The sequence below is a fragment of the Plodia interpunctella genome, chromosome 5, assembly GCF_027563975.2.
Source record: "Plodia interpunctella isolate USDA-ARS_2022_Savannah chromosome 5, ilPloInte3.2, whole genome shotgun sequence".
In the NCBI taxonomy this organism is placed as follows: Eukaryota; Metazoa; Arthropoda; class Insecta; order Lepidoptera; family Pyralidae; genus Plodia; species Plodia interpunctella.
Genome location: NC_071298.1, coordinates 7,515,123 through 7,532,802, shown reverse-complemented (window position 1 = coordinate 7,532,802; position 17,680 = coordinate 7,515,123). Strand labels below are relative to the sequence as shown.

Sequence of the window (17,680 nt, the reverse complement as noted above, 5' to 3'; positions counted from 1 at the left end):
CTTGATATATTATAATGTTACAAGTTTTTAATTATCGTTACTATTAACAGTGCAAACCGCATTTATTACCCTCATTAACACAGACAGTAAACTAAATTCATTGTTAATTAATGTTTTGATCAACTTTAGTATAAAAACACTCCAAAGTATTGTTTTGTACCATTCGAATATTGGAGCCACGAAATATAAAGAAAAATGAAATCTCTCATTGGGGTTGCTTTCTTCTTGATAGCTATCAGTAAGTAACATCCTCTACCAGTTATATTTATTATGTCAGATACCTTTAGGCGAAATCTGATGCCAGTGTGTTAACAATAACACCCTCGATCGATGATAAATGAATGTTTGAATGTTATATATCCATTTCTAAAGTGCCTACCTAATCTTTGTTTCGCGTAGGCTATGGGACAACAGAAGAAATCCGGCAGCGAAGCCCCAAGTGCGCTGCGCGGTATGGATACTCTCCCATCGATGGCAGTTGCGACGCCTACATAGAATGTATGGTATGTACATATAATTGTAATTACTTTAAGGTCATTCTGAAACTTGGTTGGCGAATACATATGTGAATATTTCATCGATAAGCATTCTACATATTTATAGGGACATCGAACGAATTATGCCGCATTTCCTACTTTGTTTATTTACAATGATATGAGAAATTTTAGCCTTGATCTCGTATATTTGTTATAGTTTGTATGGTTTCCTGTAAGCTACACCATCGACTTGGATTAAACAGTAAACTTATAGATGCAAGTCGTAAATAAAATAATAAGTAAATAAAAATAAAATTTTATTCTCGAATAAGTTATAGGATACGCAAATAAACTCCTATGTATTTTTATAGGATTTCGAAGCCAGACATATGCAGTGCCCTGATGGACTTCATTACGACCCTAATGCAGTCTGGCCCGCGTACCCATGTGGATACCCTTCGGAAGTCCCTTGCAAAGGTCGTGGATCTCCTCGTAAGTTCTACATAAGTACACCTTTTTATAAAGTACACATTTTTCATCATGACCATTTTATACATTTGGATAATAATATAATACCTATTTATGTATATCGGCAACACGTAGGTGACCCGTATCGGTTTGGTGGTGGTGTCTATAGGTTGTAGTGATTGCTTACCATCAGGTAACCCGCAGTCGTTTACATAACATTACAGAGTTATATATTAACCTCAAGCCATACATATATATTATATCCTATTTATCTATCCGAAATGACCAGCTGTGGTATCATTAAAATGGCTATGACGATATTTCATTATTGATTTTTGGTAGATTTTCAGTAAGTATACATTTTGCAAAAACCAACCATACATTTCACATAAAAGTAATGATCATGAATATAAAGCGAAGAATAAGCGATTGTTGCTTGAAAAAAACGTGACATACAGAACTTTGATAGGGTATTTTGCAATTCTAACAGAGCCAGCAAAAGCAACAGCGGAATGCCCTCACCAGTACGGCTTCTTCCCATCCCCGAGGGCCACGTCGAGCGAGTGTGGGTACTACCACCGGTGCGTGGAAGGCAAGGCCTTAGAGATGCAGTGTCCGCCCGGCCTGGCCTTCAACCCTGAGACTGCTCGCTGCGACTGGCCAGATCTCGTGGCTTCTTGCAATCCTGACGGTATATTGTGCTTATACTTTCGTAATATTTTTTTAATTGCACACAGCTACGTGAAACATCGAGAATGGGTTCTTGTCAAAGTGTCTAGAAAAATTATGTTTTCTCGCGCCGTGTGTAGACTATGGTCAGTGTTATTTGGATCATAATGGATGATTTGAAATTGATATGTCCTTACTAACTGACTTTACATTTAGAACGGATTTGCGTAAACTACTTAGTTTTATCTTTAGGGTATTTAGATATTGCCAGCGCTAACTCTCAAATATATATACATTTCAGAATTCCTGGGTTTTAAGTGCCCACCTCCTCAACTGGACGAAAATAACAAACCTTTGGATATTGTTATCAACTTCAAGTAAGTACCAGTTTTTGATTGCAAGATCTCAGAACTTAGAATGCTATTGTAACCTTTCAACTGTCAATATTATCTAATGCAACACACATATTCTACAAGGATCAAATACAAAAATTCCTAATTCTGGAAAAATATCTGATTTCCCTTTTTGCCATTTTCTGTTCGGTCCCAAGGTTTGACTGGCAAAGAATGCCTTAAGTCAATAAATCCATCTATTGATATACCTTTAAGTTGTGCAATAAAGTTCAAATTAAAATTAATATCCCACGTCTGATTTGTGCCTATATTATGTCAGTAAATATTTTATTTAATTATTACAGGTACGAGGGTAACTGCTTCGCGTTCTACTCGTGCATCCACGGCAACGCTCGGCTGCTCACCTGCGACCCGGGCTTCGGCTTCGACCCCAGCTTCGGCAGCTGTAGGCCCTCGGACAAGATCAATTGTGAAAACCCGAGGCGTCCGGCCTAATCCATTTTTATAATTATTTAGTTTAAATAAATTGAACAATACATAATTTTATTTTGTTCTGTCAGTCCCTCTCACCCCGTCCTATTATGGTACAAATAGGATATTTTCGTTGCACCAGTCCCATGAGACAGCACACACATACTAAGATTTATTATTTTTGATTTATCGATAAAAAACCACGAAGACTATACGCATATGCAGAGGTCTTTGAAGCTCTTTGATTTATCGGTTTACCGAAAAATTAAGTAATTCACAAATGTTAAAAAAATCTACGTATAAATAAAATACATTTATAACACTGAATACCATGATAATAATATCAATGCTTCATATTAGATAGGAATTAACCCAACTATATTATTTTGCAAAGTCTGGAAGAAATTTCTGGAAGAAAACTTTTAGAGGCATAATAAATAAACGTCCTTTTTGTGAAAATACGAGTAAGTACCTACATTCATTTTATCTCATGATCCAATGAACATTTCGTTGTCGTAATAATCTTAATATTGAGATGTTAAACTCTACAATATATATCGACGGTGATATAAACAGAAGTAGAACCCTGACGTGAACGAATGATCTTATACTACGGAAAACTTTGACATCAACTTTGTTGTTATATATTTAACTTAACGACTCGCTTATGTTTTATATTTCATTCATAGTAAAATTTATATAAATATTACGCACAGTAACTTTAGGGCTGAAAACGGTGGTGGAATATCGAAATAGGTGAGTACCCTACTTCTGTATTGAAGTACCGTGAGACACAATTTGCTAAGACTATTTTCTTGAGTGCTTTCCTACAGGCGTAGGATACAATCGATAGTATCAATTTTTCTGACGATTTTTCATCAAGTTTAGTTACAAACACACAAATCAAAGGCATGTTCTATGAATCAACCACAAAAGCACTGCGATAAAATATTTCACTGATAATACAATTACTTTCAATAAGGAGTTGATACTATTAAAGATGGGCGAATATGTATTAAGATCTTCATTTTGATTACTCGATTCAAACTAACTATTGAAATGTCCGAATGCTGTAGGTACCTAGGTATTCTTCTTTGCATACTCATCACTTCAAGTACCTATAAATACTCATAAATACAGCTACTTTACAATAACCTAAAATAAGTAGTTGTTACTTTCTATAATAGATTGCTAATCACTGTCAATCAATTTGCTGCTATTTACTAACCTCTGTTGATAAATCATTTAAAAACAAAGACCCTTCCTGAACGTGCAACCAACTAATTAAAATCTATCGTTATCACTACCACTTTTTTCATAAATTTATTTTGTATGTACAATTTAGCCATTTAGTAGTAACCCTCTAATTGTTTCCAAATAAGTTAACTCTATTATGAACACTACTCACAAAAAGTATTATTATCTCAAATAAATGACAAAAGACATTACTCTAACTATGCATGCATGATAATTTCATGATTGGTCAACCGCACTTGTCTTTTGTTAAATTAAATAACAATTTATTTGACGTCAAAAATGTTGATTGAAGTATTCAGAGATAACATACTATATAAAGGTATTATCTATACATATTATCGCACTATTCTCTGTAACATAGTGCAGCTAAGACTAGAAAAGTCGGCTTCTTGTTCACTCTAGAAAGAGTGGTCGTGGTAGTTCTTACAGTGCTAGTGTAAATTCTAATATCTACCGTTTAAAAGATAGATAGCAGACATGGTTCGAGAAAAAATACCCTTCTTATTTTTATTACTACTTATTCACGGTAAGATATCTATAGTATAAAGCATATCGTTAAAGTTTTATTTCAAATATGCTCTAAATAGCATTCTTTTTTTATAGTGAATGCTGTAGAAATTTACAATGACGGCCAAAGTTCCGAGTCATCATGGTTCAAAAATTGGAGAAAGTCGGTTACAAAACATCCTGCTGATAGCAATCAAATCACATTATCTAGCTCGACACCAGCGCTTCCTAAATATCTAGAGCCTTCAAGTACAGTAGCACCTGTACATCTAGAAATTAAAAAAATCAATTCTTATACAATTGCACCTGAAATAATCGAAGGAAGATCAGTCCGTCCATCGCCAGCAAGCACAACAGAAGAAGCCGTCGTTGAAATAAAGCCCCGACGCGTGTTCAATTTTAGAGAACAAGAAGTATCTCATGTTGCAACAGAGGCTCCAAAGACATCGCCAACTATAATTTCCTGGGTTCCTGAAACTATTGTAGAATCAAAATCATCTTCGTTGGCGTCGCCTGCAATTATCAAAACCGAGAAACCTTTGCATAAAATACATCGCTTTGAGTTTGGATTAATACAGCCTTCATACTCAGAAACACATAACTTGAATGCATCTCCAAGTGTATCCTGGGTTCCCGAAATTGTCAAATCCGAGCCACCAATAATAACAACAGTGTCACATAAACCCAAGTTCGACATTAAATCCTTTGACCACAATGCATCTGGTTCAACTCTTAATAGTGAGACGGAACTGAAAGCATCGACAAGTCGATCCTCAATTTCACCTGAAACGTCTGTTGAGTCTAAACCATTGACCACTTCGGCAATACCACCAACAATTGTTAAATTGGAGGAACCCACTATCCAAATAAACCCCAAACACCGCATCTTCAATTTTGGATCTATTCCGACTCACAATACAGAATCGGAACTTCCCAAAAAATCGTCAAACACAATAACCTGGACGACTCCAGAACCACGTCCTCTTCAACTTGTTGCCATTTCCGAAGTTCCTTCGAGTACAAAAAACTATACTCCTATTCCCAAATTATCCTCGACTTTAATTATTCCAAAATATGGTCTCAATGCCACCGAATTAGAAATGACAACACAACCAGCGCCAATTGAAAAATCACCGGGTTTTATTGTATATCGGTATGAAGAGCCTGTGAAAAGCACGGGGTTGACGACGCAGGAAGGCATAGAAAATTACTTTTCTAATCTTCAGCACAAATACAAATGTAATGTGGAAAATGGATACTACGAGGTTGTAAACCACTGTGATAAGTTTGTGCAATGCAAGGTAATCTACTTCATTAGCATCAACATGTTGCAAAAAATAGATTCTGGCTAAAATTAAACTAAACATATTTTTATATTAGATTATTTAACAAGAAGCTAATAATTGATTATCTTTATAGGATAACGTTTTGAAATTATTTAAATGTTCAAACGGACTTCATTTCAAGCGAAACACAGTCTGGCCGTCAGATCCTTGTGATGAGCCGTCAAAAGCAAAATGCGAGAACAACGGAATTGAAATTGAAGTCAAACCCGAAATAAGAATCATACCTACCAAGTTTTCAGCTGTATTAATTACAAATAGTATTGACTTTATTTGTCCCTCTGAAAACGGATATTACAGACTGGAAAAGAATTGCGAAAAATTTATCAAGTGTGAGGTGAGTTTATTGATAATGTAAATGCAATTTAAAAAATATTTGCCTATAGGATACAATAAGATCTTTATTTTAGTAATCTTGGCCTAAACGTGCTTTTAGGTTAATTTACGAGTATATTTTAACAACGGAATTATATAAATGTTTGACATATATATATTTTTTTTTAGAAAAAAGTTCCTTCTTCATATGCTTGTGCTTCTGGTTTGACGTTTAACAGCAACGCAGCATGGGACCACGATCCATGCTCTGCTGACGTACTATGTAAAACTGTAGTCGTACGGCCAGAACCAGAATTGAAGTTCTCAGCGACCTTCTTAAGCGCACTGCCTACATTCTCGTGCCCGGCAAGCGAGGGCTACTTTATCTCAGAAAATCATTGTGACAAATTCATAAAGTGTGAGGTAAACCCAGCTCTTGAAATCAATATTTTACGACTGTACAGTCATGTTACAATTTTGTCCATACCATAATTCTAATTCCAGAAATCAATAGCGTCACTGTACAAATGTGCATCAGGACTACAGTTCAATCGTTACGCCTCGTGGATACACGATCCCTGTGAGAAGGAATCCGAGGTTGGCTGCAAAGCTGTAGCCGTGGCTGAAGGACAGCTACTAAGGATTTCTGCATCATTAATTTTGGCTCGTATCGATGGCTACTCCTGTCCAGCAGCCAATGGGTACCACAGATTTGAAAATGACTGTGAAATGTTTGTCAAGTGTGAAGTAAGTTAAAATATATACTATGGTATACAAAAAAAAACAAACAATAAGTACATTGTGATCCTGAACTTGCAATATCTATTAGCCATTCATTAAATATTAGCGATAAATAGTTTTTTAATTTACTTTATCAATTGGTGTAAGATATCTATTTACACAGTTATACTATTTACTAAAATTATGTTTTTAGAATTCGATCGCCTCATCATACAAATGCAATCCTGGACTTCAATTTAACTCGTACGCTCTATGGGGAGTAGATCCCTGCGTCAACTCTGAAATAGTCCGGTGTAAAACTGTCATCATCCACCCCCCTCTAATACCAAAATTATCAGCTGATTTCATCACCAGAACTTACAACTTTTCGTGTCCTGCGAGTGAAGGATATTACGGCATAGATACTGATTGCGACCTATTCTACCTATGCGATGTAAGTTGAAGAATTTTTAATTGATGTATAAATTTTACTTAGATTTTCATTAAATTTTAGATAGATACAATAATTAAAAATTTATATCGTTAATGTATATTAATAAAATAATGAATGTTAAGAACGGAAATATGAATATTTATGTAGAAAAATTTCTGATAGACATGAACTAATGAAGCCAGTTAATAGACAGCGGGAACAGATAAATATTGAATTTACATTAAAATGTATTTCAGAAATCTATAGCGTCTGTTTACAAATGTTCAACGGGGCGACAATTCAATCGCTATGCTACTTGGGGTCAAGACCCATGCGCCGACGAGAAAATGATTCGCTGTTCAACTCTTGTGATTGAACAACGACCAGAACCAAAGTTCTCGGCTGATTTGATAGTCAGGCAAATAGCAGATTATGAGTGCACATCAAGTGAAGGATATTTTAGACTGGACAAGGAATGCGATAAATTTATTAAATGTGAGGTATGTACAAAAAATCACTTTTTGTGCCAATTTGCAAATATTTTTTCCGATGTTTAGTTCCGCTGCTATGGGTACATATTCGTAATTACGAAATGCTTTAGAAGTACTTTTCCAAAGCACCTAGCATACTAACAAATTTCGTTTTAGAAATCCATAGCATCTTCATACAAATGCTGGTCAGGACTTCAGTTTAACAGTGAGGCCGCTTGGGGTGAAGACCCGTGCGCTAGTGTCGACATCATTGATTGTAAAGCAGCCGTGCTGCAACCTACAACTGATCCAGCTCCCAAATTCTCAGCTACTGTTGTAAAGCTATTACTCGACTTCTCCTGCCCAAGTAACAACGGATACTTTGATTCCAAAAACGAGTGCGAGGAATTTGTTAAGTGCGAGGTAAGTCTTTAAAAACCACTATTGAATATCTAAAATATTGACAGATAGAATATTTCATCGAAATATATTCAAAGGAAAATATTCATAGAAAGATATTCAAAGGATTTTTTGAAATGTTTATTTATTTTAATTTCTTTTTAGAATGCGGTGGCTTCACTATACAAATGTTTACCTGGCCTCCAATTCAATCGCCACTCATCTTGGGGAGAAGACCCATGCGCCAGCGATACCACAGTGCGTTGTAAACCCGTGGTCGTGGAGCCCCAGTCGGCACCGCCGCCAAAATTTTCGGCTACCCTTATATCACGAATAGTGTTCGACTTCACCTGCCCCATCAATAATGGATATTTCGAATCCAAAAATGAATGCGAGAAATTCATTAAATGCGAGGTAACTACTTTTTTTTAGTTTTCGCGCTTTGAGCCCGAAATTAAATATATACGTTTTTTTTTAATATATACTTTTATACTATTCTAATAAAGATACGACGACGACGTTTGTGAGTTTTAGGTTTGAGGCGGGTAATCTCCGAAACCACCTAACCGATTTCAAAAATTCTTTCACCATTAGAAAGGTACCTGCATTATCTAAGATTGCTATAAGCACCGGGCAACATCTAGTCATTTATAGGTATATTTACAGGCTAACACGGTTCGTGTTAGCTACATCCCTTACCAATACCGGCCCGTCCCTATGTCGTAGTGTTTGTCATTTAACAAATTTCAAATGCATTTACTATTCAATCAGATTCATTTCAATACCAATATTTATCTGCCTTTTACTTCTACTGCTGCTGCTTATTTCAACGCGCAAATGTATTTTTAATTTCCTATAATTTTCTACCTTTGTCTATTTCAGAATGCAGTTGCATCACTATACAGATGTCTACCCGGCTTTCAATTCAAAAGTCGCTCATCTTGGGGGGAAGACCCATGTGCCAGCGAGGAGCTAATACAATGCAAACCGGTGGTCATACCACTGCCGAGGCCTCAATTTTCTGCTGACCTGATCTTAAGTTACATGTTGGACTTCAAGTGTACCACCAGCAATGGATACTTCAAGTTTGGAGATGATTGTGTGAAGTTTGTGAAGTGTGAGGTGAATACCTACATTTTGAATATTTCATTTTACTATTGAAAAATAGATGGTTGTCATAATTATTTAATCTAAATGATTTTTTGTTGTTGTTACATTTACAATCGAGGGCAGATAAACCAGAGTTATGGAAGCCCCGACAATGCATAGAGAGTAGGTCCCTGCCCTGTGATTAAACGACAGATTTTTGACTGAACGTACGATCAACTTTCTTCTACAGAACTCTAAGGCATCGTCTTATAAGTGCTGGTCAGGCCTCCATTTCAATCCTCAAGCCCCATGGGGACAGGATCCTTGTGCCAGCGCATCTGAAGTGGGTTGCCGACCTGTAATCTTACCGCCCATCACCACACCTGCACCAAGATTCTCGGCTATTTTAATATCCAGTCCGCTTGTTGACTACAAGTGTCTGGAATCCAATGGATATTTTGGCATCGACAATGATTGCGATAGATTCATCAAGTGCGAGGTACATCCTCTGTTTTGTTTTCAAGGAAAAAATATTCTGGACTCAAAATATTACTATTTTATCAAAATTTACCTTTGTGATAGATACTTCTTGTAACGTCATTTTATAAGTACTTGAGTACAATTATTTATTTAATTGTAGAAAAATACTTTAAATATAACTTATTTTACAGATGTTAATGCCATCGCTATACATGTGTCCCAAAGGGTTGCAATTCAACCGGCGAGCGCGATTTGGCGAAGACCCCTGCGCCAGCACATCCATAGCGCAGTGCGAAAGTAGGACTACCACTACCACCACGCCAGCAACGATCCTCTCCTACACTCTGATCATGCGGCAAGTGTTTGGTTACACTTGTGCCGCTGCGAACGGATATTATAGCGTAAAAAACCAGTGCGGGCAGTTCATCGAGTGTAAGGTAAACCTCACGTGATCAATAAAATTATAAATACAAATTGAACGGAGGTATATTTTATATATAAACTAGTAACTCGATGTTTCAAAAGGCCAGATGGAGAGAGAGAAGTAAATATCTAAAGAAGCAGCGTAGCAAACACTCCTCTTTAATTCATAACATTTAAATTTGTATAAAATAAATTCACATAATGCACCTATCTATGTACCTATGTATCTATCTGTGAGATAGCTTTAGCAGGTGCCATAATTCTTTGCACATAATTATTATTATTCCGATTTCAGAATTACATCCCATCATTATACAAGTGTAACTCTGGTCTTTATTTCAATCGGAATGTGATGTGGGGCGCGGATCCATGTGCCCTTCCATCTGTAGCCCACTGCGAACAAACTCCCAAAAGTAAGTTTTAATCTTATTCCACTTTAGCATTCTTCTTTTTCTTGGCGTGTCAACTCGGCTAAATCTGTGAGGACCAATACAACACCACCGACAAAGCACTTTCAGTAATGACTTTCATTGACGATTTCTAGTGAACACATTTTGTCAGCACATTTTTCCTTACGACTTCATCATGACATTACCAATATTAAACTTATTTGGATAAACTCCAGTGTTACAGTGATTAATGTTAGTCACTATTTTTATTGAGGTATATGTACTTATTCTCCTAGTACTTAACATTTGAAATGTATACTGTTTTTTTTCTAGGTCCTCCAGGACCTATTGAACACCACGATAGTTTCCAATGTCCGGAAAGAGATGGCATGTATCCGCTAGACAATTTCGAGTGCAGTAAATACCTAATGTGTAAGATGGGACGGGCTACCATAATGCCGTGCCCGGCTGGACTCGTGTTCAATGACGAACTTCAAACCTGCGACTGGCCTGTAAATGTACCATCATGCAATCCTGAATGTGAGTATAATTTGTTGACTACGCAAAAGTATCTTTAATGGGTATACCTCCTAAATAAAACCCAGATAGACTTTTTTGAGCAGGTAGATACTTACATATAGTTGATACTTAGGTATAGTTTTTATAATAGGTGATAAGCACAATGATAAAAATCTTCAGTTTATAACGATACTTTATTATTTGTACTAAATTAAGTAAATCATCAAATATTAATAAATGATAATTAAGTAAATCACGGGAAATGGCTATAAACTGAAGATTCTTCTCATAGACGATAGGCTCTTTGCTCGGCCTCCCCCGTAAAGAATAAAGACATGCGATATATGTATATCTATCGTATTTTTTCAGTGTTCCACGGATTTTCATGCCCTGCTCCAGAAAGTGATGAATATAACACTCCTTCGGACAAAATAATTAAATTCAAGTGAGTATCTTGTTTTCTTTATGGTCTAGTAATAATATATAATAAATCCCGCTAAACATCCAATCTCCACTACAATATACGGAAACTAAAATTCAAGTTAAGAAATAGAATGAAATTGCAATATCATGTCTCCTTTACTATCATATGCTTACCTCCTCTAATATTCACTCTAATGAGGACCAGCATTAAATATCTAAGTATTAATAATTTAAAACTACATACATCTAACTACTAGATAATAAAACAAGTTAAATTTCAGATTCGAACAGAGCTGTACACATTACATAGCGTGTCAGCATGGACACCCTCGTCTCCTCAGCTGCAACAAGGGACTAGTCTTCAGCGAGGAATATCAGGCTTGCCTCATCCAAGACATGGTTCCGAGCTGCAGAGGCTGAAACTAGACTTCGTATTATTTTAAAGGAATTTGTGACTGATCATAAACTGAGTAGGAATTAGAGACGTTACGTGATTCGTGAAGTGAATACGTACTCAAAGAAGGTAGTGAATAAATTACATCCTGTAACTAGGTACTTATTTTTTATTTTGTGTAGTTTCGCCGATCACCGAAGTACTTAGAACCTTTATTAATTTCTTGAGTGACTGTAGGAAATTGATTTCACGACCTCATTTTTACATTCCTATACTGACAATTTGGATTGGATGTGTAGGTAAATAATATATAGCCATAACTACAATAGAATATACCAAAGTAATCATATTAAATAACATACGAATATACCATTGGTTTATAAATCAAAAATCACTAATTGTTTAAATTAATATAGTAAGTCCTGCAAAGGTACCTACTTACCTAAGTAAGTGAGGTGCCTATGATATAGCAGCTCTTGACAATCTTAATTTCTTTACAAAATTACTCCGTCCGACTAGTTATATCAATTCAAATACTTTAAGACGAAATTGATAGATAAACCAATTATTAATAGTCAGTGATTTGGAGTGTCATGTGCTCCGTGGCGTGTTGTGTTACTATTCTTTTGATTATTTTTCCGATAGTGTACCAAATATCAAAATTATCATCTCCAGTTATAGTGAAATCAGTGGAAAACATTACCCAACATAACAATTCTGAATTGACTGATACAAAGAAATGGAATAAATTAATCACACTAAAAAAAATATCAATGGATGTTTCAAATAACTCTTCAACAAAGTACTCCATAACCCCAAATGTCAGTGATTTCAAGAGCACAATTAACAGGTTCGGAAATACAAGTACATCAAACACATTTCGGACAAAAGTTGTTAAAAAATTAGAACCTGTACATAATCTACATGAAACACAATCCCGAATATCAGATGCTCCAATAAGTAAAGAAATGAAAGTGATCGCTGAACAAACTGACCCAAACATCGCTAATGAGACTAAAATACTCCTTTCAAAAAATGAAAAACTTATTGAAAGACCGCAAATAACATACACCAACACTGACCTTACTACAACCGGAGTGAACACAAAAACAAAGCAATTATCTTCGTCGTTATCTCCTGTTAGACCTATTATTAAACACTTAAAAGACACTCTTCGAACTACAACGTCGACTTATAGTAGAAACACTATTTCCCCACAATTTCCAATCTCACATGTCTTAAGGAAACAGGAACCTTGCTCTGACCCATCATTGGCGGAATGTAAACCCAAATCACTGAAAAGTAAGTCCTCGATAAATAAAATAGACGACTGAAGGAGGGGAGGAGGGTGGTACTATATATATATATGTGGTGGTGTGGTGGTGGCATATATATATAGGTACCTAATAGACCTATTACATAGTTATTTACTTATTATATACGTTATTTACTACGTATGTTATTTACTTCCACGTTCCAAATTTGTCATACAAAAATATTAAATTCCATATTTTCATAGATAGCACAATCATAGACACATTCAAACTCAAAAATCTTTATTGAATTTATCACTTATTGACGTCAAATATCAGAAAAAAACACTTCCAAAAATATCTGTCTTCAACAATTGACTAACTAATGGATAATTCTAGGACCTTCGCTACCATACAAACCTAACATTACCAGCAGCTGCCCTCGTTGGTACGGCCACTTCCCGCTTGACTTTACTGAATGTTCCAAATACATTCGGTGTGAATTCGGCAAACCCACCATCATGCCTTGCCCTGCTGGTCTAGTCTTTAATGCCGAACTGGAAGTTTGTGACTGGCCGGTAAATGTGCCGTCGTGCAATCCTGAAGGTAGGTAATTGAACTTCCTAATTGGAAATTTTGCCATGTGGTGGAAACCACATCCACAGGGCGGGAACTACAAGCCACAGGGCCTGAACCACACTCAACAAGGCGGGAACCACAACTCACAGGGCGGGAAGAACACTCCACAGGGCGGGAACCACACTCCACATGGCTGGAACCACACTCCACAGGGAGGGGAACCACAAGCCACAGGGCGGGAACCACACTTCACAGGGCGTGAACTATACTCCATAGAGCGATAACCACAAGCCACATGTATTTCACAAATATTCACGTGGTTTACACCACGTGAAAATTCGTTATAATAAGTTTAATTTTTTTGTTTAGTTTATTAGCGTATCTAATAGTGCTTGCATGCGTGCGTTGGTTATTGAAATCAACTAGAAATCTTTCGAATTTATTTGGGTAACCCAATTTTTATTTTTTTATTTAAATGTAGGACTTAATTTGCCCCCACATTTTTTATGTAAATGTAGGTACTTATCTATTAGTTTATCTTATTTTTTAGTGTTCAGAGGATTTAAGTGTCCAGTATCAGAAATTGATAAAAATGGAACAGAGGATACAATTATTAACTTCAGGTAAGAACAATTCTACACATATAATAAATAAGAAAAATGTAATATAAATATAAATCAATCTGTGTAAAAATATAAATCAATATCGATTATTAATCAAAATCTGTACACATAATAGGTATATATATATATATATATATATATATATATATATATATATAATAACATTACCATATCATCAATACATATAATAAACCAGTAGAAAAAAAATCCTGTACATTGAATAAATTTACATAAAAATAAAATAAGGCGATAGAGTCACAGCAACAGAGTAAGAATATGAAAAAAAAAACTGTTCGTCTTTATGTCTGTATGTCTGTATGTCTGTATGTCTGTATGTCTGTATGTCTGTATGTCTGTATGTCTGTATGTCTGTATGTCTGTATGTCTGTATGTCTGTATGTCTGTATGTCTGTATGTCTGTATGTCTGTATGTCTGTATGTCTGTATGTCTGTATGTCTGTATGTCTGTATGTCTGTATGTCTGTATGTCTGTATGTCTGTATGTCTGTATGTCTGTATGTCTGTATGTCTGTATGTCTGTATGTCTGTATGTCTGTATGTCTGTATGTCTGTATGTCTGTATGTCTGTATGTCTGTATGTCTGTATGTCTGTATGTCTGTATGTCTGTATGTCTGTATGTCTGTATGTCTGTATGTCTGTATGTCTGTATGTCTGTATGTCTGTATGTCTGTATGTCTGTATGTCTGTATGTCTGTATGTCTGTATGTCTGTATGTCTGTATGTCTGTATGTCTGTATGTCTGTATGTCTGTATGTCTGTATGTCTGTATGTCTGTATGTCTGTATGTCTGTATGTCTGTATGTCTGTATGTCTGTATGTCTGTATGTCTGTATGTCTGTATGTCTGTATGTCTGTATGTCTGTATGTCTGTATGTCTGTATGTCTGTATGTCTGTATGTCTGTATGTCTGTATGTCTGTATGTCTGTATGTCTGTATGTCTGTATGTCTGTATGTCTGTATGTCTGTATGTCTGTATGTCTGTATGTCTGTATGTCTGTATGTCTGTATGTCTGTATGTCTGTATGTCTGTATGTCTGTATGTCTGTATGTCTGTATGTCTGTATGTCTGTATGTCTGTATGTCTGTATGTCTGTATGTCTGTATGTCTGTATGTCTGTATGTCTGTATGTCTGTATGTCTGTATGTCTGTATGTCTGTATGTCTGTATGTCTGTATGTCTGTATGTCTGTATGTCTGTATGTCTGTATGTCTGTATGTCTGTATGTCTGTATGTCTGTATGTCTGTATGTCTGTATGTCTGTATGTCTGTATGTCTGTATGTCTGTATGTCTGTATGTCTGTATGTCTGTATGTCTGTATGTCTGTATGTCTGTATGTCTGTATGTCTGTATGTCTGTATGTCTGTATGTCTGTATGTCTGTATGTCTGTATGTCTGTATGTCTGTATGTCTGTATGTCTGTATGTCTGTATGTCTGTATGTCTGTATGTCTGTATGTCTGTATGTCTGTATGTCTGTATGTCTGTATGTCTGTATGTCTGTATGTCTGTATGTCTGTATGTCTGTATGTCTGTATGTCTGTATGTCTGTATGTCTGTATGTCTGTATGTCTGTATGTCTGTATGTCTGTATGTCTGTATGTCTGTATGTCTGTATGTCTGTATGTCTGTATGTCTGTATGTCTGTATGTCTGTATGTCTGTATGTCTGTATGTCTGTATGTCTGTATGTCTGTATGTCTGTATGTCTGTATGTCTGTATGTCTGTATGTCTGTATGTCTGTATGTCTGTATGTCTGTATGTCTGTATGTCTGTATGTCTGTATGTCTGTATGTCTGTATGTCTGTATGTCTGTATGTCTGTATGTCTGTATGTCTGTATGTCTGTATGTCTGTATGTCTGTATGTCTGTATGTCTGTATGTCTGTATGTCTGTATGTCTGTATGTCTGTATGTCTGTATGTCTGTATGTCTGTATGTCTGTATGTCTGTATGTCTGTATGTCTGTATGTCTGTATGTCTGTATGTCTGTATGTCTGTATGTCTGTATGTCTGTATGTCTGTATGTCTGTATGTCTGTATGTCTGTATGTCTGTATGTCTGTATGTCTGTATGTCTGTATGTCTGTATGTCTGTATGTCTGTATGTCTGTATGTCTGTATGTCTGTATGTCTGTATGTCTGTATGTCTGTATGATGAGCATTTTCTGTAGGTATAAAAATCGAAGATCTGGAACACCTGAAGAAGAGTCATAATAGTTCTGCTAAACTATAGAAAGTATACCTTTTCAGTCTGATTAGCATATTCTGTATGTATAGGTATCGTTACATTTGTCTGTATAATAAAATTTCTCTAATAGTTTTTGACTCCTTATCAAAAATTGTTCGGCCACGCGAACGAAGTCGCAGGTATCAGCTAGTACCATGATATAATATTACCATATTTGAAACATTTTCCTTTACATGTTTCAGTAGATAGGTACTTAAACAGAAACGGATTTTTGACGAATTACATTTAATTTTTTTGCCATTGCAATAACAATTAAATATCCAATGTTGCCAGCCCCTCTCGTTTAATTTCTTCATTGGTCAGCTTCACTTTAATTTCTTCTTGACAGACTACCATAGAATTAGTAGGTACAGTGTATTACTCCGTACCTACTAATTCCATGCACTACACAAAAAAATATACTTACCAGTATTTTTTATATACTTATCCCTAAAAGTACATACAATATTTTCTTCCAGATATGGTCAGAGTTGCAAGAAATATATAGCTTGCCAAGATGGACGTCCACGTCTCCTTCATTGTGATCTTGGTCTTTCTTTCAGTCACGAAACGGGTAGTTGTATTAGATCAGACTTTGTGTCGGACTGTAAAAAAAGAAAATAAAAACTCACTACAAACTATTTTAATAGGTAGGTACCTATCAAGCTCACGATAAAATCAAAACTCAAGCCATATTTCGATATGTCGTGTGTGTGGTAGACATTACCCTCCATTGTATCTATAGGTACTACTCTTGCGCGAAGCCATTCAATGCTAAACAAATGCTGAACCGCAAGAATACTCGAGCCTGCGACATAATTGAAAATATGTTAAAAAGTATTTTCCTGTCGCAAAATAGCCACGCCCTAATCATCTCCTAATCATCCTCCTCATCATCCTTTCTATAAAATATTTTCAGAAATATACACCGATTGATAAATAACTATTAGTAATGTTTATCTGTAATTAAAAGTCATAAAATATATACAATGTATTATAGTTTTTACGATGATAAATCCACGGGTTAACAAAGCCGCAGTACTGCCTGTCTCCTGTTCAACTAGAGTTGCAACGATATATCGGCAAACCGATAATATCAAAGTTAAAATATCGACATTTTTATTGATATTTGCGCTATAACGATGCGATAATATCGATATCATATCCTAAGAAAAATATCGATAACTCAGGACCTTAGATATGGCTGTATGGGCTTTGAACATTAGCCTTTCCTTATATATAAACAAATATAAAAACATCCTGGATTTGTTTTATTTCTGTATAAAGAATATTTAATGTATATGATTTATAAATTCTATAGAATATATTTTGATTGCGAACAGTAGGTATTTAAATAATATAACAAGTAATTAATTCG

The 17,680-nt window shown here is 35.6% G+C and overlaps 2 protein-coding genes across 2 annotated transcripts; both read left to right on the top strand.

Annotated features, from left to right (window-relative positions):
* Positions 1-139: 139 nt before the first annotated feature.
* On the top strand, positions 140-17,505 carry LOC135309713 (uncharacterized). Its single transcript, XM_064435953.1, has 10 exons — positions 140-238; positions 400-503; positions 848-968; positions 1,435-1,635; positions 1,915-1,990; positions 2,311-2,450; positions 12,547-12,900; positions 13,251-13,457; positions 13,981-14,053; positions 16,782-17,505. Exons 1-10 carry the CDS (start codon positions 196-198, stop codon positions 16,924-16,926), a joined length of 1,464 nt encoding a protein of 487 aa, XP_064292023.1. The 5' UTR covers positions 140-195; the 3' UTR covers positions 16,927-17,505.
* Positions 4,051-11,755, top strand: LOC128670255 (uncharacterized). Its single transcript, XM_053745772.2, has 16 exons — positions 4,051-4,220; positions 4,298-5,502; positions 5,621-5,881; positions 6,049-6,282; positions 6,364-6,606; positions 6,794-7,033; positions 7,270-7,512; positions 7,660-7,905; positions 8,047-8,295; positions 8,764-9,003; positions 9,221-9,469; positions 9,642-9,887; positions 10,169-10,286; positions 10,596-10,802; positions 11,151-11,226; positions 11,486-11,755. The coding sequence occupies exons 1-16, from the start codon at positions 4,172-4,174 to the stop codon at positions 11,622-11,624; spliced, it is 4,245 nt and encodes a 1,414-aa protein (XP_053601747.1). The 5' UTR covers positions 4,051-4,171; the 3' UTR covers positions 11,625-11,755.
* Positions 17,506-17,680: the final 175 nt, after the last annotated feature.

What these genes read in the sequence shown, in the direction of transcription:
- LOC135309713 (XM_064435953.1), top strand. Translation starts at nt 196, where the DNA reads ATGAAATCTCTCATTGGGGTTGCTTTCTTCTTGATAGCTATCA. An exon ending in TTTCTTCTTGATAGCTATCA is followed by an intron (nt 239 to 399) that starts GTAAGTAACATC and finishes TGTTTCGCGTAG; the next exon opens with GCTATGGGACAACAGAAGAA. An exon ending in CAAAGGTCGTGGATCTCCTC is followed by an intron (nt 969 to 1,434) that starts GTAAGTTCTACA and finishes CAATTCTAACAG; the next exon opens with AGCCAGCAAAAGCAACAGCG.
- LOC128670255 (XM_053745772.2), top strand. Translation starts at nt 4,172, where the DNA reads ATGGTTCGAGAAAAAATACCCTTCTTATTTTTATTACTACTTATTCAC. An exon ending in ATAAGTTTGTGCAATGCAAG is followed by an intron (nt 5,503 to 5,620) that starts GTAATCTACTTC and finishes TTATCTTTATAG; the next exon opens with GATAACGTTTTGAAATTATT. An exon ending in AAAAATTTATCAAGTGTGAG is followed by an intron (nt 5,882 to 6,048) that starts GTGAGTTTATTG and finishes ATTTTTTTTTAG; the next exon opens with AAAAAAGTTCCTTCTTCATA.